The following is a 21058-nucleotide window of genomic DNA, read 5'->3' on the forward strand; positions in this document are numbered from 1 at the left end:
TATTCAGCAACATCCATACTGAGGTAGAGTATCTCAGCTATAACCAAAAACCGCAGAATCCGACAAAGGGAGGAAACATCAAAATTCAGGCTGCATCAATACGAAGATATCGCATTTCAGATACAGACATCTTATTTTTCGATAGGGGTCTTTTCGCCATATTAGCGGAGTTGATAAAGGGTCCTGCAACGCTTTTGATCATGAGCTCCTGGGCAAAATAAAAACAAACTGACAGAAAGATTGTCGCTATATCAATGAATTAAAAAGAGTGTGATATGCAAATAACTCTTCTGAATGTAATTTCCACGTTAAATGATTGAAATTGATTATACCAATGTCTCGGCCTAAATTAAATATTATCTAAGTGATTGCCAATACTTCAAGCGGCTGAAGGAAGATTTTCACCCTATTGGTTGTTCCTTTATTGGTTGTTTTGGAGTGTTTAGTGGTCAACTACATAACTTTATAATCAGAAAGCGCCTGGATAATAGCAGTGAAATTAGTGTTCTCCCTGTCATACAGCAAGCAGCAATACCAGCAGCAAACTCGAAATGTCAAACTGTGCTTATCCGCATATCAACGCAAAGTCTGAAAGTAGTCATAATACCAAATAACATAGTATAGAAATAATCAAAATATTGTATATGAAATGCAAATGGTACATTGTACAATGAACTGGTGTTCTACGTTTTTTGAAGGGAGATGCGCAGATAATGTGGCACACGATACAACATCTAAAAACAAAAAAAATTAACATGATTTTCATAAGATGGAGCGAAGAAGAAAGTACTCTGCTGTATGCAAAATCAACAACATCATCTGAACACTAGTTTATTACAAAATTCCACAGACATAATTGGTTTCTTTCTTAGAAGAACTTGAGTGGTCTTTCTGTTCCTTAATATACATATCCCATCTAGTGAAGAACTATTCTTACCTGTTACAAACAAGTTTCTTGTGATGACGGCGTTACGAATTGGCTAGATCATCCTAGAGTATAACGTCAGGAAATACTCAAATGTTCCTTTTGATTAATTTCCATTGGGAAATTGCACTCAATTACTGTGAAATGAGTTTCAAATTATAGAGCACAGCAAACAGTCGTCCTTTTATTTCACGTTTTATTAGACAATCTAGATTTCGGCTAGTGCCTAGCCATTAACAGTGCACTAGTGCATGGTATCAGTGCATGTCCCATCATGTTGTTCGGGCTTCTGTCACAATACGTTCAAGACTTCAGTATGAACTGTGGCAGCAGCTCGAACAACAGGGTCTGACGTACTGGGACATACACTGGTACCATCTACTGATGATGATGAGTCCCATACTTCTTTACTGTGGTTTGCCATTGCCTTCCTCCGACCGTAATGGGGATGAATGATGATTATGAAAACGACACGACAACACCCAGTCATCTCGAGGCAGAAAAAATCCTTGACCACGCCGGGAATCGAACCCAGGACCCCGTGCTCGGGAAGCGAGAAGGCTACCGCGAGACCACGAGCTGCGGACGGTACAACGCACTAGTGTACTGTTAATGGCTAGGCACTAGCCGAAATCTAGATTGTCTAATAAAACGTTTGCTGTGCTATATCATTTGAGATTAAAAGTATGTCTCTCCTTTTGAGAAATCTTTATGCTGCTGAGTACATACGGTACCAATACTGAAAATAAATTTTGAGATTATTTTGTTTAATCATTTCTGACAACAGTTATTATTTTATTATTCGTAATGAATGCTTTATAAAAGTACATGAAAGTTAAAAAATAAATTGTAAATTCCTAGTTTCAGCTGTGTTCTGATGCCATTTGAGAAAAGTTGTGACTACATTAAGACATGGAATTATCGGAAACTGAATAAAGTCTAATAACAATATTGTAAGAATTAAATGATGGTGAGGCATGCAGGTATTTACTTACATCATCTGTTAAATCTTCGTTGTTGAGTAGTTTCAGTAAAATTACAACAGTTTTATAATTTATTTACTGTTCCATTTATTGTCTATCCAGAGCTAAGCATCTAAAATGAACTTACTCTTACAAGGAGACTTCAAGCAATCAAGTAAGAGAGGGAAATTATCAGAACTGTGCGGTCCGAAATAAGTATCCTTCTCAACTGAGTTATCTAACAAGACCTCGTGGAGATGTTTACCTTCTTCACGTTAAAAGTACTGCTACAGCGACTGAATTCTTTTATTTTATTTGAATTTGTTTTTCAGTGTTCGTGACCGCGACATGTCGTGAAGGAAATTACCCACCTTTCATCTCACATAACGTACCATCTGGTGTGTATCGTGATTGGAAGGTAGAGTTGTAGACCCACAGTAGCCACAATTCAGACTGTCGAAAACTCTTAAAAGAATCTGCTCACTGCGGGTAGTAAGAAACTGTGCGCTTGAAAAAAAAACTACTTCTAGGTAACTAGACATAGCACATTTTCTCAAGAAAAGGTTCTTTACTGTTTTTTACTTTTATTCCAAAGTTATTGAAATAATGTGAAGCTCACAACAATATTTATTAAATAACGTTTACAAAAATCGATCTGAGTGTACTGGAAATTCATAGCTTGTACGCCTGTGGAACATTCAGAGAAATATTTCAGTAGGCTAAGATAAACCAACTGTGTGCCAAAATGCCTGTCCTGTTTCAGCTTTGTGATTAGTGGGAAGCAAGTGACACGCAGTACATAGGCCGAAAATTAAAGAACTGCGAGCCATTGTGCACGCCGACTTAAACGTTAGTTTCTCCGAATGTTCCACACGTGTACGGTTATCATTTATACAAATCACTTACAAGTATCCCATTCAAACTCATTACAGTATGAAGCTTTTTTGTTACATCTCTATTGTATAAAAAGTACGACTGAATACAAGATTGGTTTGCAGTCTATTACGATTGTACACTTCAGAGAGTTGTTTAGAAATCTAAGCAAGTATAATGTAGCGCTTGCATTGCAAACCCCGGTACCCACTTAAAAATGTTTGAGGCATTCTTTGAATTGATTAGCATAAAATATTAGAATGTCCGATGAACGTGAAATTTACAGTGAAGATATGATAAAACAGGAGCATAGAGGCACTGTCTTGTATCTATAAACACAACCTTACCTTGAGTGTAATTAGCAGACTAACTACCAGACATCCAAGACACAATCGATTGCGAGAATGTCGTCCAAAGAAACTATAGCAATTTTTTTTTTGGAAGGAAACTTACAAATGAAATAATTTAATTTAAAAACCTTTTACAATTCATTGTGTAACATTTTTATTTGGTAACAATGCATTGTATAAAAATGAACAAATCTTCTGAGTATCCAATTCTACACAGTACTTAACTTAGTGTTTTGTATAGGCAGATTCGAGATGTATGTAAAGAACATTACGCGAGCTTCGTCTAAGCATATCATTACAAATGTGAAGAAATAAGAAACAACGCGATGGAAATAACCTGAAAAAAATCACAGCCTCCCCTATTAAAACTGTTTCGTTTATTTTCTCGCCAAATCATAAAGACGATTGTGACGTAAATCTGCCTTACTAGGCGTGCAGCGTCACGGTAGAAACCCGCCGCCGAAGTTACGAAGAAGTAGGCCACGTACTGTCAATGGCGACTGCCACGGATGAACTAGCCTCAGAGTAAACAATTTACTTAAGACACTGACAAAGTAGGCCATACTCTCTTCCACAGATAGCACAGAAATGAAAAATTTGCGAAAAATGTCATTCGTGTCATAACTTTTCTACTTTTAGTTACTTCTTCTATTTTGTAGCTACAGTTAATAATAAGGCCCGATCATATTATTTTCCAAAACTATCACTTTCTTCTTGAAGAATAAACCTGAGTTGGTTTAGAAGGCTATTACATAAATACCACTTTAAGCTGAACAATTGACAGTAGATAACTTACAAAAACCCAAGTTGTAAAAGTATAACACTCGCTTTGATGCAACGCATATTTAGCAGTTTTAATTTACGCATCTTTTTTCAGTTCCACCACAAAAGCTAAGTATGATGTTTCTAACGCATTAAATACGTGACTCGACGCTCTCATCCTTTTTACATCTTTTATTGTGAGTACTTACAATTTGTACTTATTTGTGTAAACCCTATGGGTCCTCAACTGCGCTACAAGTACGCGTCAGTGAACTAACTTAGGCTCAGGTAAAAGTCTTTATGTAGTGGGTGAGTGGGAAATAGTAAGCTCATCAGGTGTAGTACAGTGAAACTTAATTGGTGGGAAGGAAGTTGCTTATGATTTCCTTTAATAGAAGAGGCTCTGAGAATATGTGTACGTTTCAGAGGAAACGCAGTGTGTGTCTGCAGGCACTGGGACACGAGCTGACAATGACACGAAGCCCTCTCACCCGACCACGACCCCTCTGGCTCACTTCCCGCTATCTGTGTTTCCTAGTCTACGAAGCCCTGTTACTGCCTGTGTCCTATTTACATATTGTACTGTTTACCAGTCATTTCCAGACAAGTGTGTAAGACCAAGTGCCTTTCTACAAAACTTATTTCTAGTTCTACGACTGGGTTTACGTTAGTGGAAACGTTCTGAAGCTTGTAGTCTGATTTTATACGAAAAGCGGAGAAGGTTTCTTTAACAACAGTTCAAGGTCTTAAGATTACGTAACGCTGCATTGACCGCTATTGCTGAATTCGGCAGTATATTGTGTGACGTACATCTAAAGCAGAAGGACAACTTTAGGCTATATCTTTCCTGACAGATTCCGCGTTCGTTATGAAGAGAAACGAGTGATCTTCTAAACGGTACACACAGATCAGTATTCAAAAATACATATCTCAGAAAATGTTCTGTTCAGAAATGAGTGATATGCATGTTTTATTTGTCGTGCTTATTGCCAAGTGAACTATTGCGTAAATGATCAGAATCCATCTAAGAGTATTAAAAAAGGCGCTACTTCTGTAAATCAACATTCCACGGGAAGAATATGACGATCCTTATGGCGGCGGCTGCGCAAACACAGGGGGGGGGGGGGGGGAGGGGAGAGGTTGTGGGAATGCGTGTTCCATTTGTACGCCTCAAGTTTGCACAGCCGCGAGGCCCCTTGCACTCTTGACGGAAAGACGAGGTCAATGACACTACTTCTTTGTACTGAGTATGTCACCTGCGCTTACTCTTACTGAGCGAGAGATTTCCCGTGGCAAATGCTGAAGATACTCTGACGTCACTCGTCTCGTCAGTCTTGCCGTTTAGTCGGCTGAAGACGAGCGCCTCTGACGGTGGAGTGAAGCCCCCCTCTACCAGGAGAAGATAGTAGCGTTACGTAATATGAAGACTCCGCCGTACTTACGTAATGCACTTTTGATTGTATTGAGTTAGTTTTAAGAAAATGGGAAATACGTGATGCCTCGATACAAAGGCGATAAAGATTTAGAAGAGCCATTTCGTTCCGACGACCGTCACCGAGCGCAGGTGCGCCAGCGTGGAGATTGTCTGCTTCTCTGATTGTGCCCGCACGTTGCGAAGTACCGTCCCGCCTCGCTCGGCTCACCTGCAGAATGCACCACCCGCCGGCGGCGGTAGCATTATTGTCACTGCCACACGATAGCAGATGGACGACGCGCGAGAGTCGAGTAGAGTCTCTGGTTCACGACCTTGACCGTGGCTCGGCACAGGGTAAGGCGGCGTGGCGGCTCCTCACGACTGCTCCACGTCCAGTTTAAGGCACTCCTTTAGAAAGTCCTCCATGGAGCGGTACACGTGCTCCAGGACGCCCTGCAGCAGGTGGCCCTCGTCCGCGTAGCTCTGCAACACACGTCGCCACCGATTTATGAAAAGGGTGTTGGAAACCAAGAATCGTACTTTAAGAGTTATGAAATGTGTGTAAATGTGTGAATGTATCACAATGCCGGCGAAAATTTTTTGGACACTGTTATATTCATAAGATTTTGTTTCTACACATTTGCAACACAAATTCTTGACCTGTGAAATATTTTTATGAGACTGTCACTGTAGCAGAAACTGCTGTCGTAAATATTTCCGTAAGAAAGGTAAGTGACCTTGACGTAATGCGTTTTGGGCGCCCAGCTGAGAGGTAGTCGTCTGACAAAAGAAAGCCATTAGGTGGAGAAAAAAAGAAAGGGAAGGCCATTGTCCTCGCTATTGACATTTCCTTGTTGAAAGCATACTGTGGAGCTCGTAATTTATGATATTTACTAAAATGCCTAATGAAATAATTAGAAACATTTTACATCTATTGTCTTTGTAGTTGAGAGATTGCTCATTTTGTTTAATATCTGGTTTCCAGCTGTGTTGCAGCATTAGTTTTATAAAATAAACTTAGATGCATTTGCTAATGTGAACACTTTCTGTCAACAGATCTATTAAATAATTATTTTATGATCCACATTCTTCGAAAAAGGAGCTGCTCACGCCGCGACACGGCTCTTTCCACCTTGAACGATTTTTGGAAGAAAATGGTGAATTGAGTTGATCTCTCTGAATATTTTGGCTTACTAAGCGATGCCTGACACCACTGCAAAAAAGCAGACATTGGAAGACAAATACTTTATTAAGAACATGCTGCAAGCCATACGAGGAAACCAAATCGTCCTACGTGCCAGTTAGAAAGTTTCTATAAGCAGCTTCTTGCAAAAAAGGAAAAAGCAACTAACCTCTGTTAATAGTGCTTCATATTTACAAAAATAGTGCCGTTACCAGATTCGAAATATTTTGGAAATTTATGGTAGGATTTCATGGGAGCAAACTGCTGACGTCGTCGGTCCCTAACCTTACACACTACTTAATCTAAGTTAACCTAAGCACAACACACACACCCATGCCCGAGGGAGGACTCGAACCTCGGGCGGGGGGAACCGCACGAACCGTGACAAGATGCCTTAGACCAGTTTCGAGCTGCGACATTCATCTTTAGAACGCTGTTCAAGTTTGTGCTACATTTGTTCTTGTTTATGTTAGTTGTTGGCTGGTTTCTTCCAATAGCTAATGTAAACAGCAACAAGTCCATACATATTATAAAAATGTATGTACGAATCGATTTCAGCGAAACTGGTACACATATCACTTATGGTGTCTGGAAAGAAACGGTGTTGGGTTAAGAACCACCTACCTCTCAAAAGGATGGGGATGGCGGAGGGAAAGGAAGCGAAGTTCATGACACGCAAATAGCCAGATTATATTAACCCAGTATTTGAAAATGAGAGCACTTAGTAACTTGCAAGAAACTTAACGCGTAATTTCGAAACGTTCAGAGACTTTTTCTCATTGACAACCCCGCCATCCTCCCCACAACATGATGAAAGGTAAAACGTTCATCACTTATTACATTCTTCACTGTTCATGCAGTAAAACTGCCACATCAGCATTAATTCTTTTAATTAATTACTTCTTTATCAGTAACTCTATTCCCATCATATGCCCAGGCATATCCTGCTCAATGTACAACATACAGCTCGGGAGTAATACCTCATAAACACTAAGATTCGTGAAAAACTGTCGCCACATTAACGACTTTTAATTTATTTCTTTACTACTAATTCTGTTCGAGTATCTAAATACACCACTGAATGTACGTGCAAAGTTATATCTTCGTACGACATATATCTCAGGAGATATGACGTCATAAACATTGAGCTACATGAAAACGAAACTGCACAACGAAATTCACTAGAGATACAGGTGAAATATGTGTACAAATATGTTGGTGAAATATGTGTGACATGTGCGAACCTGTGAAAAGCTGCAGGTGGAAAACTCCACCTAAACTCTTGGGTCGATTTCAGCCAAACTTCGTACACATATTACTTACAATATGGAAGGAAATTCTATGGGAGTAAGAGCCACCAAATTCCTCTTGGGGTGTGGGTGATAGCATGGTGATTGAGAGAGGGAGGAGGGAGACAGAGGAGATGGACACAGGTAAGGGGAAGAGGAAATGGGCAGAGATAAGGGGAAAAGAAAATGGACAGACAAAGGGAAGAGGAGGAGATGAACAAAGAGAGTGGAAGGAGGGTCGGACAGAGAAAGACTAGAGGAGAAAATGGACAAAAATAATGGAGAGTAGGAGATGTAGAGAGAGCAGTGGGTGGGGAAATGGACAGAAAATGGGAAGGAGATGGACACAGACAGGGGGAGGAGGAATGTACAGAGAGAGAGAGAGAGAGAGAGAGAGAGAGAGAGAGAGAGAGAGAGAGAGAGAGGTGGGGAGGAAGGAGGAAGGAGGAAGAGATTGAGAGATGTGGGCAGAGGGAGGGGGGAAGGGGGGAGCTGAAAGACAGAGAGGGGGGAGAAGCAGAGGGACAGAGAGAGTGGAAAGAGTAGGAGGTGGACAAGGTGAAGGTGGAGGAGGTGGGCGGAGTGGAGGGAGCATGAGATGGTGAAAGAAGGTGAGGAGGAGATGGACAGAGGAAAGGGGAAGAACGAGATGGACTAACAGAAGCTTGGGCTAAATACATACCAAGGCAATGCCAGATACTCAGCTAGCGTAATATAAACGTAACAGCCGTCTGAGAACGAATCTATCGGTTCGAAACCGGTAACGACGCTATTTGTGAAGTTTTATTAAAAGCGGCTGCTTGCTGTTTACGTTTTTGCAAGAATCAGCTTCTGTTTTGCAAATAGCCACAGTCTAAAAAATGTCAGTTTTCGACAAAAAAGCAGGAGCAACGTTTTTGTTCCAGGTGCTATTAATACTGGTACACTACATTTTATTTCTGATAATAGAAGTACAAAAATACATCATTAAGTTTTTAACAAGTGGAAATGCAGCCAACCAAAAACATTTCTCATATGTTTTACCATCGGAACTGCAGAGGGAAGCACAGTTTGGCGCAAAGACCAAACATCGCATACTAATTCATGTCTGAAAGACTTTCTCCGTGGTTTGGCACCTGGGTCAAGCCTAGGGATAAGCAAAAATGTATCGAGGACACAGTAGCACCGAAAACGCTTTTATTTTTAAGGCATTTACAACAAAATGGTTCAAATGGCTCTGAGCACTATGGGACTTAACATCTATGGTCATCAGTCCCCTAGAACTGAGAACTACTTAAATCTAACTAACCTAAGGACAGCACACAACACCCAGCCATCACGAGGCAGAGAAAATCCCTGACCCCGCCGGGAATCGAACCCGGGAACCCGGGCGTGGGAAGCGAGAACGCTACCGCACGACCACGAGATGCGGGCCATTTACAACATTTATAATTTCTAGTCCTCAATTGTCCTCTGACTTACTGTAACATATTTGGTATTATAAAGGAAGCCTTATTTTATTTTTATTTAATAGAAATGCTAGCAAAAGGATACATCAAAATGTTTACATTTTGTATTTTATGACGTCAAAAATTTAATAAACACTATAAGATTTATAAAATTTATGACAAAAAAGGTGCAGACTGCTTCAAGTTTTGTGAAAGAGTTTGAAACAATTCCTTCGATTTGCAAGCTATAGGTTACGTTTTACGCAATTCGTTTTAGTTCTGCTGTTGTAGCGCTTATATTGAAATGTGCGTGGTGACAAAATATAATCTGCTGTGGCCCATTGGTTAATGCCTATCATGTGCCTTGCACAGATCTTGTTTTGGGTTAGGTTTGTGTGTTTTTGCCTTGTTTAGAGGTGCCTAACTCATCTTCTGACAGTGACTCGCATTCTTCTGCCTGTGCAAGCCAAAAGAACCTTTGCCGCTGCTCTCAGTCGTTAAAGTGAAGGCCGTCGGCCACAGCGTTGTCCGTGGTGAGAGGTAATGCCTAAAATTCGGTATTCTCAGCATACTCTTGACGCCGGCCAGTGTGGCCGACCGGTTCTGGGAGCTTCAGTGTGGAACCGCGCGATCACTACGGTCGCAGGTTCGAAACCTGCCTCCGGCATGGATGTGTGTGATGTCCTTAGGTTAGTTAGGTTTAATTAGTTCTAAGTTCTAGGGGGCTGATGACCTCAGATGTTAAGTCCCATAGTGCTCAGAGCCATTTGAACCATACTCTTGACACTATGCATCTAGGAATACTGAATTGCCTTACGATTTCCGAATTGGAATGTCGCATGAGTTTAGGTCCAACTACAATTCAACGTTCAAAGTATCTCAATTCCCGTCGCGCGGCCATAATCACGTCGGAAACCTTTTCACGAGAATCACTTGAGCAGAAATGACAGCTCCGCCAATGCACTCCCTTTCATACCTTGTGTACGCGACACAACCAACATCTGCATATGTGCATTTCGCTGTTCCGTGGCTTTTGTCACGTCAGTGTAAGCTCCATTCTGGACAACCCTATCTGTCTGTCGCAACACGGACACCTGCAAATTAATACACTCCTGGAAATGGAAAAAAGAACACATTGACACCGGTGTGTCAGACCCACCATACTTGCTCCGGACACTGCGAGAGGGCTGTACAAGCAATGATCACACGCACGGCACAGCGGACACACCAGGAACCGCGGTGTTGGCCGTCGAATGGCGCTAGCTGCGCAGCATTTGTGCACCGCCGCCGTCAGTGTCAGCCAGTTTGCCGTGGCATACGCAACTCCATCGCAGTCTTTAACACTGGTAGCATGCCGCGACAGCGTGGACGTGAACCGTATGTGCAGTTGACGGACTTTGAGCGAGGGCGTATAGTGGGCATGCGGGAGGCCGGGTGGACGTACCGCCGAATTGCTCAACACGTGGGGCGTGAGGTCTCCACAGTACATCGATGTTGTCGCCAGTGGTCGGCGGAAGGTGCACGTGCCCGTCGACCTGGGACCGGACCGCAGCGACGCACGGATGCATGCCAAGACCGTAGGATCCTACGCAGTGCCGTAGGGGACCGCACCGCCACTTCCCAGCAAATTGTTGCTCCTGGGGTATCGGCGAGGACCATTCGCAACCGTCTCCATGAAGCTGGGCTACGGTCCCGCATACCGTTAGGCCGTCTTCCGCTCACGCCCCAACATCGTGCAGCCCGCCTCCAGTGGTGTCGCGACAGGCGTGAATGGAGGGACGAATGGAGACGTGTCGTCTTCAGCGATGAGAGTCGCTTCTGCCTTGGTGCCAATGATGGTCGTATGCGTGTTTGGCGCCGTGCAGGTGAGCGCCACAATCAGGACTGCATACGACCGAGGCACACAGGGCCAACACCCGGCATCATGGTGTGGGGAGCGATCTCCTACACTGGCCGTACACCACTGGTGATCGTCGAGGGGACACTGAATAGTGCACGGTACATCCAAACCGTCATCGAACCCATCGTTCTACCATTCCTAGACCGGCAAGGGAACTTGCTGTTCCAACAGGACAATGCACGTCCGCATGTATCCCGTGCCACCCAACGTGCTCTAGAAGGTGTAAGTCAACTACCCTGGCCAGCAAGATCTCCGGATCTGTCCCCCACTGAGCATGTTTGGGACTGGATGAAGCGTCGTCTCACGCGGTCTGCACGTCCAGCACGAACGCTGGTCCAACTGAGGCGCCAGGTGGAAATGGCATGGCAAGCCGTTCCACAGGACTACATCCAGCATGTCTACGATCGTCTCCATGGGAGAATAGCAGCCTGCATTGCTGCGAAAGGTGGATATACACTGTACTAGTGCCGACATTGTGCATGCTCTGTTGCCTGTGTCTATGTGCCTGTGGTTCTGTCAGTGTGATCATGTGATGTATCTGACCCCAGGATTGTGTCAATAAAGTTTCCCCTTCCTGGGTCAATGAATTCACGGTGTTCTTATTTCAATTTCCAGGAGTGTATTTTTATTACCTTTTTATTTCTCTTTAAGATTTTCTTTCTATACCCTGTCTTTCTAGCCAAATACGCGTGCCACTGCACTATTGGACAAGAGTCCAAGAGGAGTACAGAGCCTGTACTAATAAGCAGCATAGCCCAGCGTTCTTGGAATAACCAGGCCGGACAATGGGAGAGAGGCCGTGTGACTGCTTCCCGCGTATGCCTGCAGAGAGACATGCTTGAATATCGCGATCTTTTGTGCTTTAGCTCTGCTCTAGGGCAGAATGCCGAAGACAGTTGCCACTGCTCTCCTGGATGTCATCTTTGCTTCAAAGCAGGCGTCCTCAGGCTGTCTGTGTCTGTCTCTTTCCACTGTATTAATATCTTTTAATTGCTCCTGTTTGTCAGGATGAGAGAAGTTGTTGTGTCAGGTGGGAATGTGCGAATGTGGAGACCGATACGGTCGCAGGTTCGAATCCTGCCTCGGGCATGGATGTGTGTGATATCCTTGGGTTAGTTAGGTTTAAGTAATTCTAAGTTCTAGGGGACTGGTGACCTTAGCAGTTAAGTCCCGTACTGCTCAGAGACATTTGCGAATGTGGAAGAATAAAAATAGACGAAGGCAGAGGCTAGTTACAAGTGGGGAACAGGCAAACGGCCTAAGGTCATCTGGTATGAAGAAAAGCTGACAGGAATGTGTAATGTTGGTTGCGGATGACACAGAAGTTGTCGTCCAATTATATCCCATAGGAGACAGATCTGGTGATCGAGCAGACCGAGGCAGCTGGTCGACGCTCTGTAGAGCATGTGGGCGACAAGACCATAACTCCAGGTTTAGGTCCAGTTTGACTTGCACGCAGACAAGATGTTTGTAGGCCCTCAACTGGCCTACTTCTAAACAACGAAGGCCATCACAGGCAGTGAGGCACAACGAGCTTTCATCAGAAAACACAACAGACCTCCATCCTGCCCTCCAATGACCTCTCGCTTGACACCATTGATGTCTCAAATGGCCGTGCCTTCGATGATGCCGCGCGGGGTAGTTGTGCGGTCTTGGGGACCTTGCCACGGTTGGCGTGGCTCCCCCCGCAGGAGGTTCGAGTCCTCTCTTGGGCAGTGGTGTATGTGTTGTCCTTAGCGTAAGTTAGTATAAGTTAGATTAAATACTGCGGAAGCCTGGGGACCGATGACCTCAGCAGTTTGGTCCCAAAGGACTTATCACAAATTTCCAAATTTTTTCCTTTGGATGATGATGATATTTGGTTCGCAGGGCCCTCAACTATTCATTATCAGTGCCCGTACAAATCCCCAATCTTCTCACTGTCCAGCATCGCAACTTTCTCGAATGTGGATGAAATGATGAGGACAACACAAATAGTCAGTCTCTGGGCGGAGAAAAATCCCCAATCCGATCGGGAATCGAATCTGGGACCCCACGATCCAGAGGCAGCAACATAGATCACAGCTGCACATGCCGTGCTTTAAGGTCGGTGGAATGGACGCTGCAGGACGTCTGGCTCGGAGCAGTCCTTGATGTAACCAATTTGTAAAAGTTCGTTGTGTCACTGTGGTGTCAACTGCTGCTCAGATTGCTGCTGCAGATGCAGTGCGATGCGTCAGAGCCATACGCCGGACTCGGCGCTCCTCCCTGTCGGTTGTGCCACGTGGTCACCCGGAACCCGGTCTTCTTCGGACCGAACACCCTCGCGACCACCGCTGCCAGTAATCACGTACAGTGGCTACAGTCCTGCCAAGTCTTTCTGCAACATCACAGAAGGAACGTCCAGCTTCTCTTAGCCCTACTAAGCGATATCGTTCAAACTCAGTGAGTTGCTGATAATGGCATCTTTGTGGCCTTAAAGGCATTTTTGACTGGCATCAACAAAACTCGTCCAATCTCAAAGGTAACTAACGCTCACGAGCGTTACATCGCATATATAAAGGAAACAAAATTGAAATTTATGGTAAGATACTAAAATGTAGACTTTCACGGCCGGAAATATCATGTCCATTGTAATTATCCGGGCTGTTATGCCGTGGTCGGTTGATGAAATCTGTGGTGATTCCCAACGTTGCGTCTCCGAGTGCGGGAGACATCTTCAAGGCGGTCCGTAGCTTGATGGAAAGTCCAACACACACACTGGCTCGCTACTGACTGAGCCAGTGTGTGTGCTGGACCTTCCATCAAGCTACGGACCCCCTTGAAGATGACTCCCGCAGTCGGAGACGAAACGTTGGGAATCACCACAGATTTCATCAACCGACCACGGCATAACAGCCCGGATAATTACAATGGACATTTGTGGTAAGGTCTTACGGGACCAAACTGCTGAGGTTATCGGTCCATAAGCTTACACACTACTTAACCTAACTTACACTAACTTACGCTTAGGACGACACACACACACCCATGCCCGAGGGAGGACTCGAACCTCTGACGGGTAAAGGAAACATGATCCGCATTTTTACAGTGGCGCTACTAGCACCACTCTGATGCGAAACTTGAATAGACATCGTTTTTCAGATGTAGACCTCTTGTTTATGACACAAAGCTCCTTTTTGGTGTTGAGACTTTTTCCGTCAGTACATATATCACTACTTGCGAATAATGCTTGTCACTATGATAACTATTGGACTCTCGTTCTTTTGCTAACTCCTGTGTCCCCCAGTTTCCGCAGAATCGGCGTGGTTACAATCGGATTTGGCAAGGTTAAGGTGAAGGCGTAGCCAGGTGCCATTCCTGTCGCCACCCCGTACCCTCGGGACGGAATAGTGTACCCCAGCTGTCTGTGTCTAGTGTAAATCATGAAATAATGCGAACGTGTGTCAAATGTCTGCGAGTCGTGTAACTGAGGCGGGACGTGGGGACCAGCCCGGTATTCACCTAGTGGGATGTGGAAAACCGCCTTAAAACCAGATCCAGGCTGGCTGGCACACGGCCCTTGTCGGTAATCCGCCGGGCGGATTAGATCCGGGGCCGGCGCACCTACCCCGAGTCCAGGAAGCAGCGCATTAGCGCCTTTAGCTAACCTGCGGCGTCATGATAACTACTGGACCACTACCTACTTAATCCATCTATACAGGGTGGTCCATTGATAGTGACCGGTCCAAATATCTCACGAAATAAGCGTCAAACGAAAAAACTACAAAGAACGAAACTCGTCTAGCTTGAAGGGGGAAACCAGATGGCGCTATGGTTGGCCCGCTAGACGGCGCTGCCATAGGTCAAACGGATATCAACTGCGTTTTTTAAAACAGGAACCCCCATTTTTATTATATATTCTTGTAGTACGTAAAGAAATATAAATGTTTTAGTTGGACCACTTTTTTCGAATTGTGATAGATAGCGCTGTAATGGCCACAAACGTATAAGTAAGTGGTATCACGTAACATTCCGTAGTGCGGACGGTATTTGCTTTGTGATAAATTACCCGTGTTAAAATGGACCGTTTACCAACTGCGGAAAAGGTCGATATCGTGCTGATGTATAGCTATTGTGATCAAAATGCCCAACGGGCGTGTGCTATGTATGCTGCTCGGTATCCTGGACGACATCATCCAAGTGTCCGGACCGTTCACCGGATAGTTACGTTATTTAAGCAAACAGGAAGTGTCCAGCCACATGTGAAACGTCAACCACGACCTGCAACAAATGATGATGCCCAAGTAGGTGTTTCAGCTGCTGTCGCCGCTGATCCGCACTTCAGTAGCACACAAATTGGGCGAGAATCGGGAATCTCAAAAACGTCAGTGTTGAGAATGCTACATCAGCTTCGATTACACCCGCACCATATTTCTACGCACCAGGAATTGCATGGCGACGACTTTGAACGTCGAGTACAGTTCTGCCACTGGGCACAAGAAAAATTACGGGCCGATGACAGATTTTTTGCACGCGTTCTATTTAGCGACAAAGCGTCATTCACCAACAGCGGTAAAGTAAACCGGCATAATATGCACTACTGGGCAACGGAAAATCCACGATGGCTGCGACAAGTGGAACATCAGCGACCTTGGCGGGTTAATGTATGGTGCGGCATTATGGGAGGAAGGATAATTGGCTCCCTTTTTATCGATGGCAATCTAAATGGTTCAATGTATGCTGTTTTCGTACGTAATGATCTACCGATGTTACAAGATGTTTCACTGCATGAGAGAATGGCGATGTACTTCCAGCATGATGGATGTCTGGCACGTAGCTCGCGTGCGGTTGAAGCGGTATTGAATTGCATATTTCATGACAGGTGGATTAGTCGTCGAAGCACCATACTATGGCCCACACGTTCACCGGATCTGACGTCCCCGGATTTCTTTCTGTGGGGAAAGTTGAAGGATATTTGCCATCGTGATCCACCGACAACGCCTGGCAACATGCTCAGCGCATTGTCAATGCATCTGCGAACATAACGGAAGGCGAACTACTCGCTGTTGAGAGGAATGTCGTTACGTGTACTGCCAAATGCATTGAGGCTGACGGACATAATTGTGAGCATTTATTGCATTAATGTGGTATTTACAGGTAATCACATTGTAACAGCATGCGTTCTCAGAAATGATAAGTTCAGAAAGATACATGTATCACATTGGAACAACAGAAATAACATGTTCAAACATACCTAAGTTCTGTATTTTCATTTAAAAAATCTACCTGTTACCAACTGTTCGTCTAAAACTGTGAGCCAAATGTTTGTGACTATTACAGCGCCATCTATCACAAAGCGACAAAAGTGGTCCAACTAAAACATTCATATTTATTTACGTTCTACACGAATATGTAATAAAAAATGGGGGTTCCTATTTAAAAAAAAACGCTGTTGATATCCGTTTGACCTCTGGCAGCGCCATCTAGCGGGCCAATCATAGCGCCATCTGGTTTCCCCCTTCAAGCTAGACAAGTTAGGTTCTTTGTAGTTTTTTCGTTTGACGCTTATTTCGTGGAATATTTGGCTCGGTCACTATCAATGGACCGCCCTGTATACCGAAGCGCAACATGTGACCAAGGTGATTTTACTCTTGTTTGCACTAAGTGACAAGAGTAAGACGAACACTATTCCGGATTTTGACCAACGTTCAAATTACCAGCATTCAGGATCGATAGTTGCTGGTCGTCGCAGGAAGAATATATCGGAATCGATTTTTCATTACAGGTCACGTGAAAAAGTAAAATGTTTCTATTTTAAACTTAAAAAGTTTGGAGCGCTGAACAGAAGAAAATTTTGTGATACTCACCGTAGTTCTCTGTCTCACCATATAATGTCGCGACACACCCGTTGTTCTTAGCGGTGGAAGATGGAAAGCTAGCACTGCAACTTTAGATTGGAGAGAATGAGAACGTTGGCATTACTGAATGGGTCAAACATTGAAGCTAGCATGGAAAGAACACAGAATTGCTTTGAAACGTGGTAGGGAAACATACTGTAAAGACATAATATGGCTGAATTTGAAATTAGTGGAAGGAATGTAAAACAAGATCATAAAAACGGCGCCATGAGTGCTACAGTATCAACAGTCTTAACGGAAATGAACTGCTGTCAACAAACGAGTTTTAGTCGTACTCAATTAACAGAAATGCAAATAATCTCTGTCGACAACACTGTTTCGTAAATCTATAATAATGGTAGTCCAGAGTGAAACAGAGCATGTAAATAAGTCACTTGTGCCTAAAGTGGCGGAGGGCTGGCCGGAACCATGATAAAAAAAAAAGGCAGCAATGTTAAAATACACAGAGCATTTCATGAGGAATGTTAACATTTTAGGAGCTGGTAGTATAGAATATAATCTGAACGTGTGAATGAACAAAATGTGGATGAAGCAGAAGCCGTTATTTAGTCGGCAGAAGGTATTCCTTCAATAAACACGAGCAGAATTTCTGTATGTATCGGTGTTTCACTTACAAGAATATGGTAGATATCACGTAGGCACAGCCTCTAACCTTATCGTTTACAGTGTATTGAACAGTTTCAAGAAAGAGATGAAGGTAAAATGTTGCAATTTTGCCGTTGGATACTTCGCGAATCGCCGAGTAATCCCTTGAATAAAGTTTACGGATGAAGCCACTTTCATTTGCGACAGTATCACTTTGTTTCGGCAAAAATGCATCTGCTTTTGTGGAGACACGTTTCAAAAACGCATCTCTGTAATTGTGGGGTCTGGTATGATAAGACTGTCTGTTGATTGAGTTGTTACGTTGCCGTGTAGTCTTACAGAGACTTCCTTGAGAATGAGCATCCAGCGTTACTGGAAGAGGTTCCTTGGCTACGAAGGCCCACATGTTCGTCGAACATGATGGATCCCTTACACATTGTTCTACTCACGTGACACGTGATATAAACGTAACATTCCCCGGAAGATGGACCGGCGGAAATTGTCACCTTTTTGGCCACCAAAGTTGCGTAACTTATGCGTTTAGATTTTTGACTATGGGGATAGTTGAGAAGTGAAGTCTAGAAAGAAAAAGTAAGCAAAAGAGACAAATTGATTATTCAGGTTATTAATAGCGCTTCTCATCATAAAAAGAAAGCCAAGATGACCTCAGAAGAGTTACAAGTGGCATTATCAAGAGAACTGGAAGTTGTGCTGAAGTCAGATGTGGAATTTTTAATGTCAGCTTTGAACTTTATCAGCTTCTTTCGCTTAAACTTCTGTGAGCATCGGTTTTTGTTACATTGTAACAGCTGATTTCAGTAGCCAATAAAAATCGGACTCATATTGTATGGATGATTTTATTTTGTTTGTCTGTACTAAAATTACGTTCGAACAGACCTCGGAAGGCCCAACGGTACCGACCGACCGCCGTGTCATCCCTCAGCCCACAGGCATCGTCCGATGCAGATGTGGAGGAGCATGTGATCATCACTACGCCCTTCCTGGCCGTGGTCAGTTTTCGTGACCAGAGCAGCTACTTCTCAGTGAAGTAGCTCCTCAATTAGCCTCTCGCCAACAGTGGTCGGCAGACACGGTCACCCATCCAAGCGCTAGACAAGTCTGACAGCGATTAACGACTGTGAACTGACGGGAACCGATGCAGAAAGGCGTTGTTAGTCTATACTACAACCTCCTAAAATATTTGACGTGTCTCGCGTAAAACTCTGTGTACGGGATTAACAGTTTGAAGATTAAAATACAATGGTCCATTATCACACAGTGTCACAGTCAGCAAGTACCTCGGATTTTGTGTGGGTGAGATGGGAGAAAGGCTGGTTGGATACAATACAGATAGTTGGGTCTGGGAGTGGCCTTCATGTCCCGTAACAGCTGTAGGCGGGTGCTGACTGGCCAGTGGTGGCGACGCTGTTACCTGGTGACTGTCGCTGCTCCGACTAGCAGCCGAGGTCAAGCTCCAAGCTTTCTGGCGGACTTCACAAGCCTCCAGGCCGAGATGACAGAGAAAGCGCGAGAATATTTAATTCAGTAACTGACGATGTGGAGTGCTTCGGTAGCACGATGAGGCTGGTACAGGAGAAGAGCTTGATCTGGTACGTGAAGATGCTGGATGTTGGCTGCAGTAGACGCTACCGTGGGATGATGAGGATGGTAGAGGAGAGGAGATTGATCTGGTATCTGAAGAAGATGGAATTCGGTGTAGTAAATGCTACTGTGTAATGATGAGGGTTGTGCATGAGAGAAGAGTCATGAGACCCAGAAAATATTAGATACAGGCTCCCAGGCAGATGCTATTTTTCTTGACTTCCGGAAGGCGTTCGATACAGTTCCGCACTGTCGCCTGATAAACAAAGTAAGAGCCTACGGAATATCAGACCAGCTGTGTGGCTGGATTGAAGAGTTTTTAGCAAACAGAACACAGCATGTTGTTATCAACGGAGAGACGTCTACAGACATTAAAGTAACGTCTGGCGTGCCACAGGGGAGTGTTATGGGACCATTGCTTTTCACAATATATATAAATGACCTAGTAGATAGTGTCGGAAGTTCCATGCGGCTTTTCGCGGATGATGCTGTAGTATACAGAGAAGTTGCAGCATTAGAAAATTGTAGCGAAATGCAGGAAGATCTGCAGCGGATAGGCACTTGGTGCAGGGAGTGGCAACTGACCCTTAACATAGACAAATGTAATGTATTGCGAATACATAGAAAGAAGGATCCTTTATTGTATGATTATATGATAGCGGAACAAACACTGGTAGCAGTTACTTCTGTAAAATATCTCGGAGTATGCGTGCGGAACGATTTGAAGTGGAATGATCATATAAAATTAATTGTTGGTAAGGCGGGTACCAGGTTGAGATTCATTGGGAGAGTCCTTAGAAAATGTAGTCCATCAACAAAGGAGGTGGCTTACAAAACACTCGTTCGACCTATACTTGAGTATTGCTCATCAGTGTGGGATCCGTACCAGATCGGGTTGACGGAGGAGATAGAGAAGATCCAAAGAAGAGCGGCGCGTTTCGACACAGGGTTATTTGGTAACCGTGATAGCGTTACGGAGATGTTTAACAAACTCAAGTGGCAGACTCTGCAAGAGAGGCGCTCTGCATCGCGGTGTAGCTTGCTCGCCAGGTTTCGAGAGGGTGCGTTTCTGGATGAGGTATCGAATATATTGCTTCCCCCTACTTATACCTCCCGAGGAGATCACGAATGTAAAATTAGAGAGATTAGAGCGCGCACAGAGGCTTTCAGACAGTCGTTCTTCCCGCGAACCATACGCGACTGGAACAGGAAAGGGAGGTAATGACAGTGGCACGTAAAGTGCCCTCCGCCACACACCGCTGGGTGGGTTGCGGAGTATAAATGTAGATGTAGATGTAGATGGTATCTGAACATGTTGGATGTAGTAGACGCTACCGTGGTATGATGAGGTTGGTACAGGGGAGGAGATTGTAGGTGATTTGGGTGTGGTACATGCTACTGTAGGATGCTATGGCTGGTCCAAGAGAGGAGAGTGACTTTGCACGTGAAGGTGATAGATGTTGGGTGTAGTAGATGCTTCTGTAGGATGATGACGCTGGTACAAGAGAGGAGACTGACCTCGTACCTGAAGTTGGTGTTTGTTGGGTGTAGCAGATTGTAGTGTGGGGCGACGAGGCTGGTGCAGGAAGGAGACTGACCTGGTATCGGAAGATGATGTTGGCCTGCGCGAGCGCCCGCGCCAGCGCGACGCCGTGCACGTAGGGCGCCGTGACGTCGGCGAGCCCGTGCAGCAGGTACAGCGAGTGGCTGGGCACGTAGCGAGCGCGCTGCGTCGCGTCCGCCTCCACGTAGCCCTTGTAGTTGTCGCCGGGCAGCCCCAGCACGCGCTCCGTGAACGCCGAGTCTGCAACAGCGCGCGGCGTCTGCGGTACAGATGGCGCCACGAACGGCGGCGCACGAATTTGGGCCTGTAATGCGCACCTACGTCACGCATTCTCAGGCAGCCA

General features: G+C 44.6%; 1 protein-coding gene across 4 annotated transcripts in view; it reads right to left on the reverse strand.

Moving 5' to 3' along the window:
- Positions 1-2496: 2496 nt before the first annotated feature.
- Positions 2497-21058, reverse strand: part of LOC126191140 (inactive dipeptidyl peptidase 10) — a 1759372-nt gene continuing 1740810 nt past the window's right edge. For all 4 annotated transcript variants that reach the window (XM_049931893.1, XM_049931895.1, XM_049931894.1 and 1 more), the window contains exons 17-18: positions 20750-20955; positions 2497-5769 (exon numbers count right to left, since the gene is read on the reverse strand). In XM_049931893.1, the coding sequence (XP_049787850.1) occupies positions 5662-5769; positions 20750-20955 (314 nt within the window). In that variant the 3' untranslated portion in view covers positions 2497-5661. The remainder of the gene's footprint in view (positions 5770-20749; positions 20956-21058) is intronic.

Source organism: Schistocerca cancellata, chromosome 6 (assembly GCF_023864275.1).
Source record: "Schistocerca cancellata isolate TAMUIC-IGC-003103 chromosome 6, iqSchCanc2.1, whole genome shotgun sequence".
Taxonomy (NCBI): Eukaryota; Metazoa; Arthropoda; class Insecta; order Orthoptera; family Acrididae; genus Schistocerca; species Schistocerca cancellata.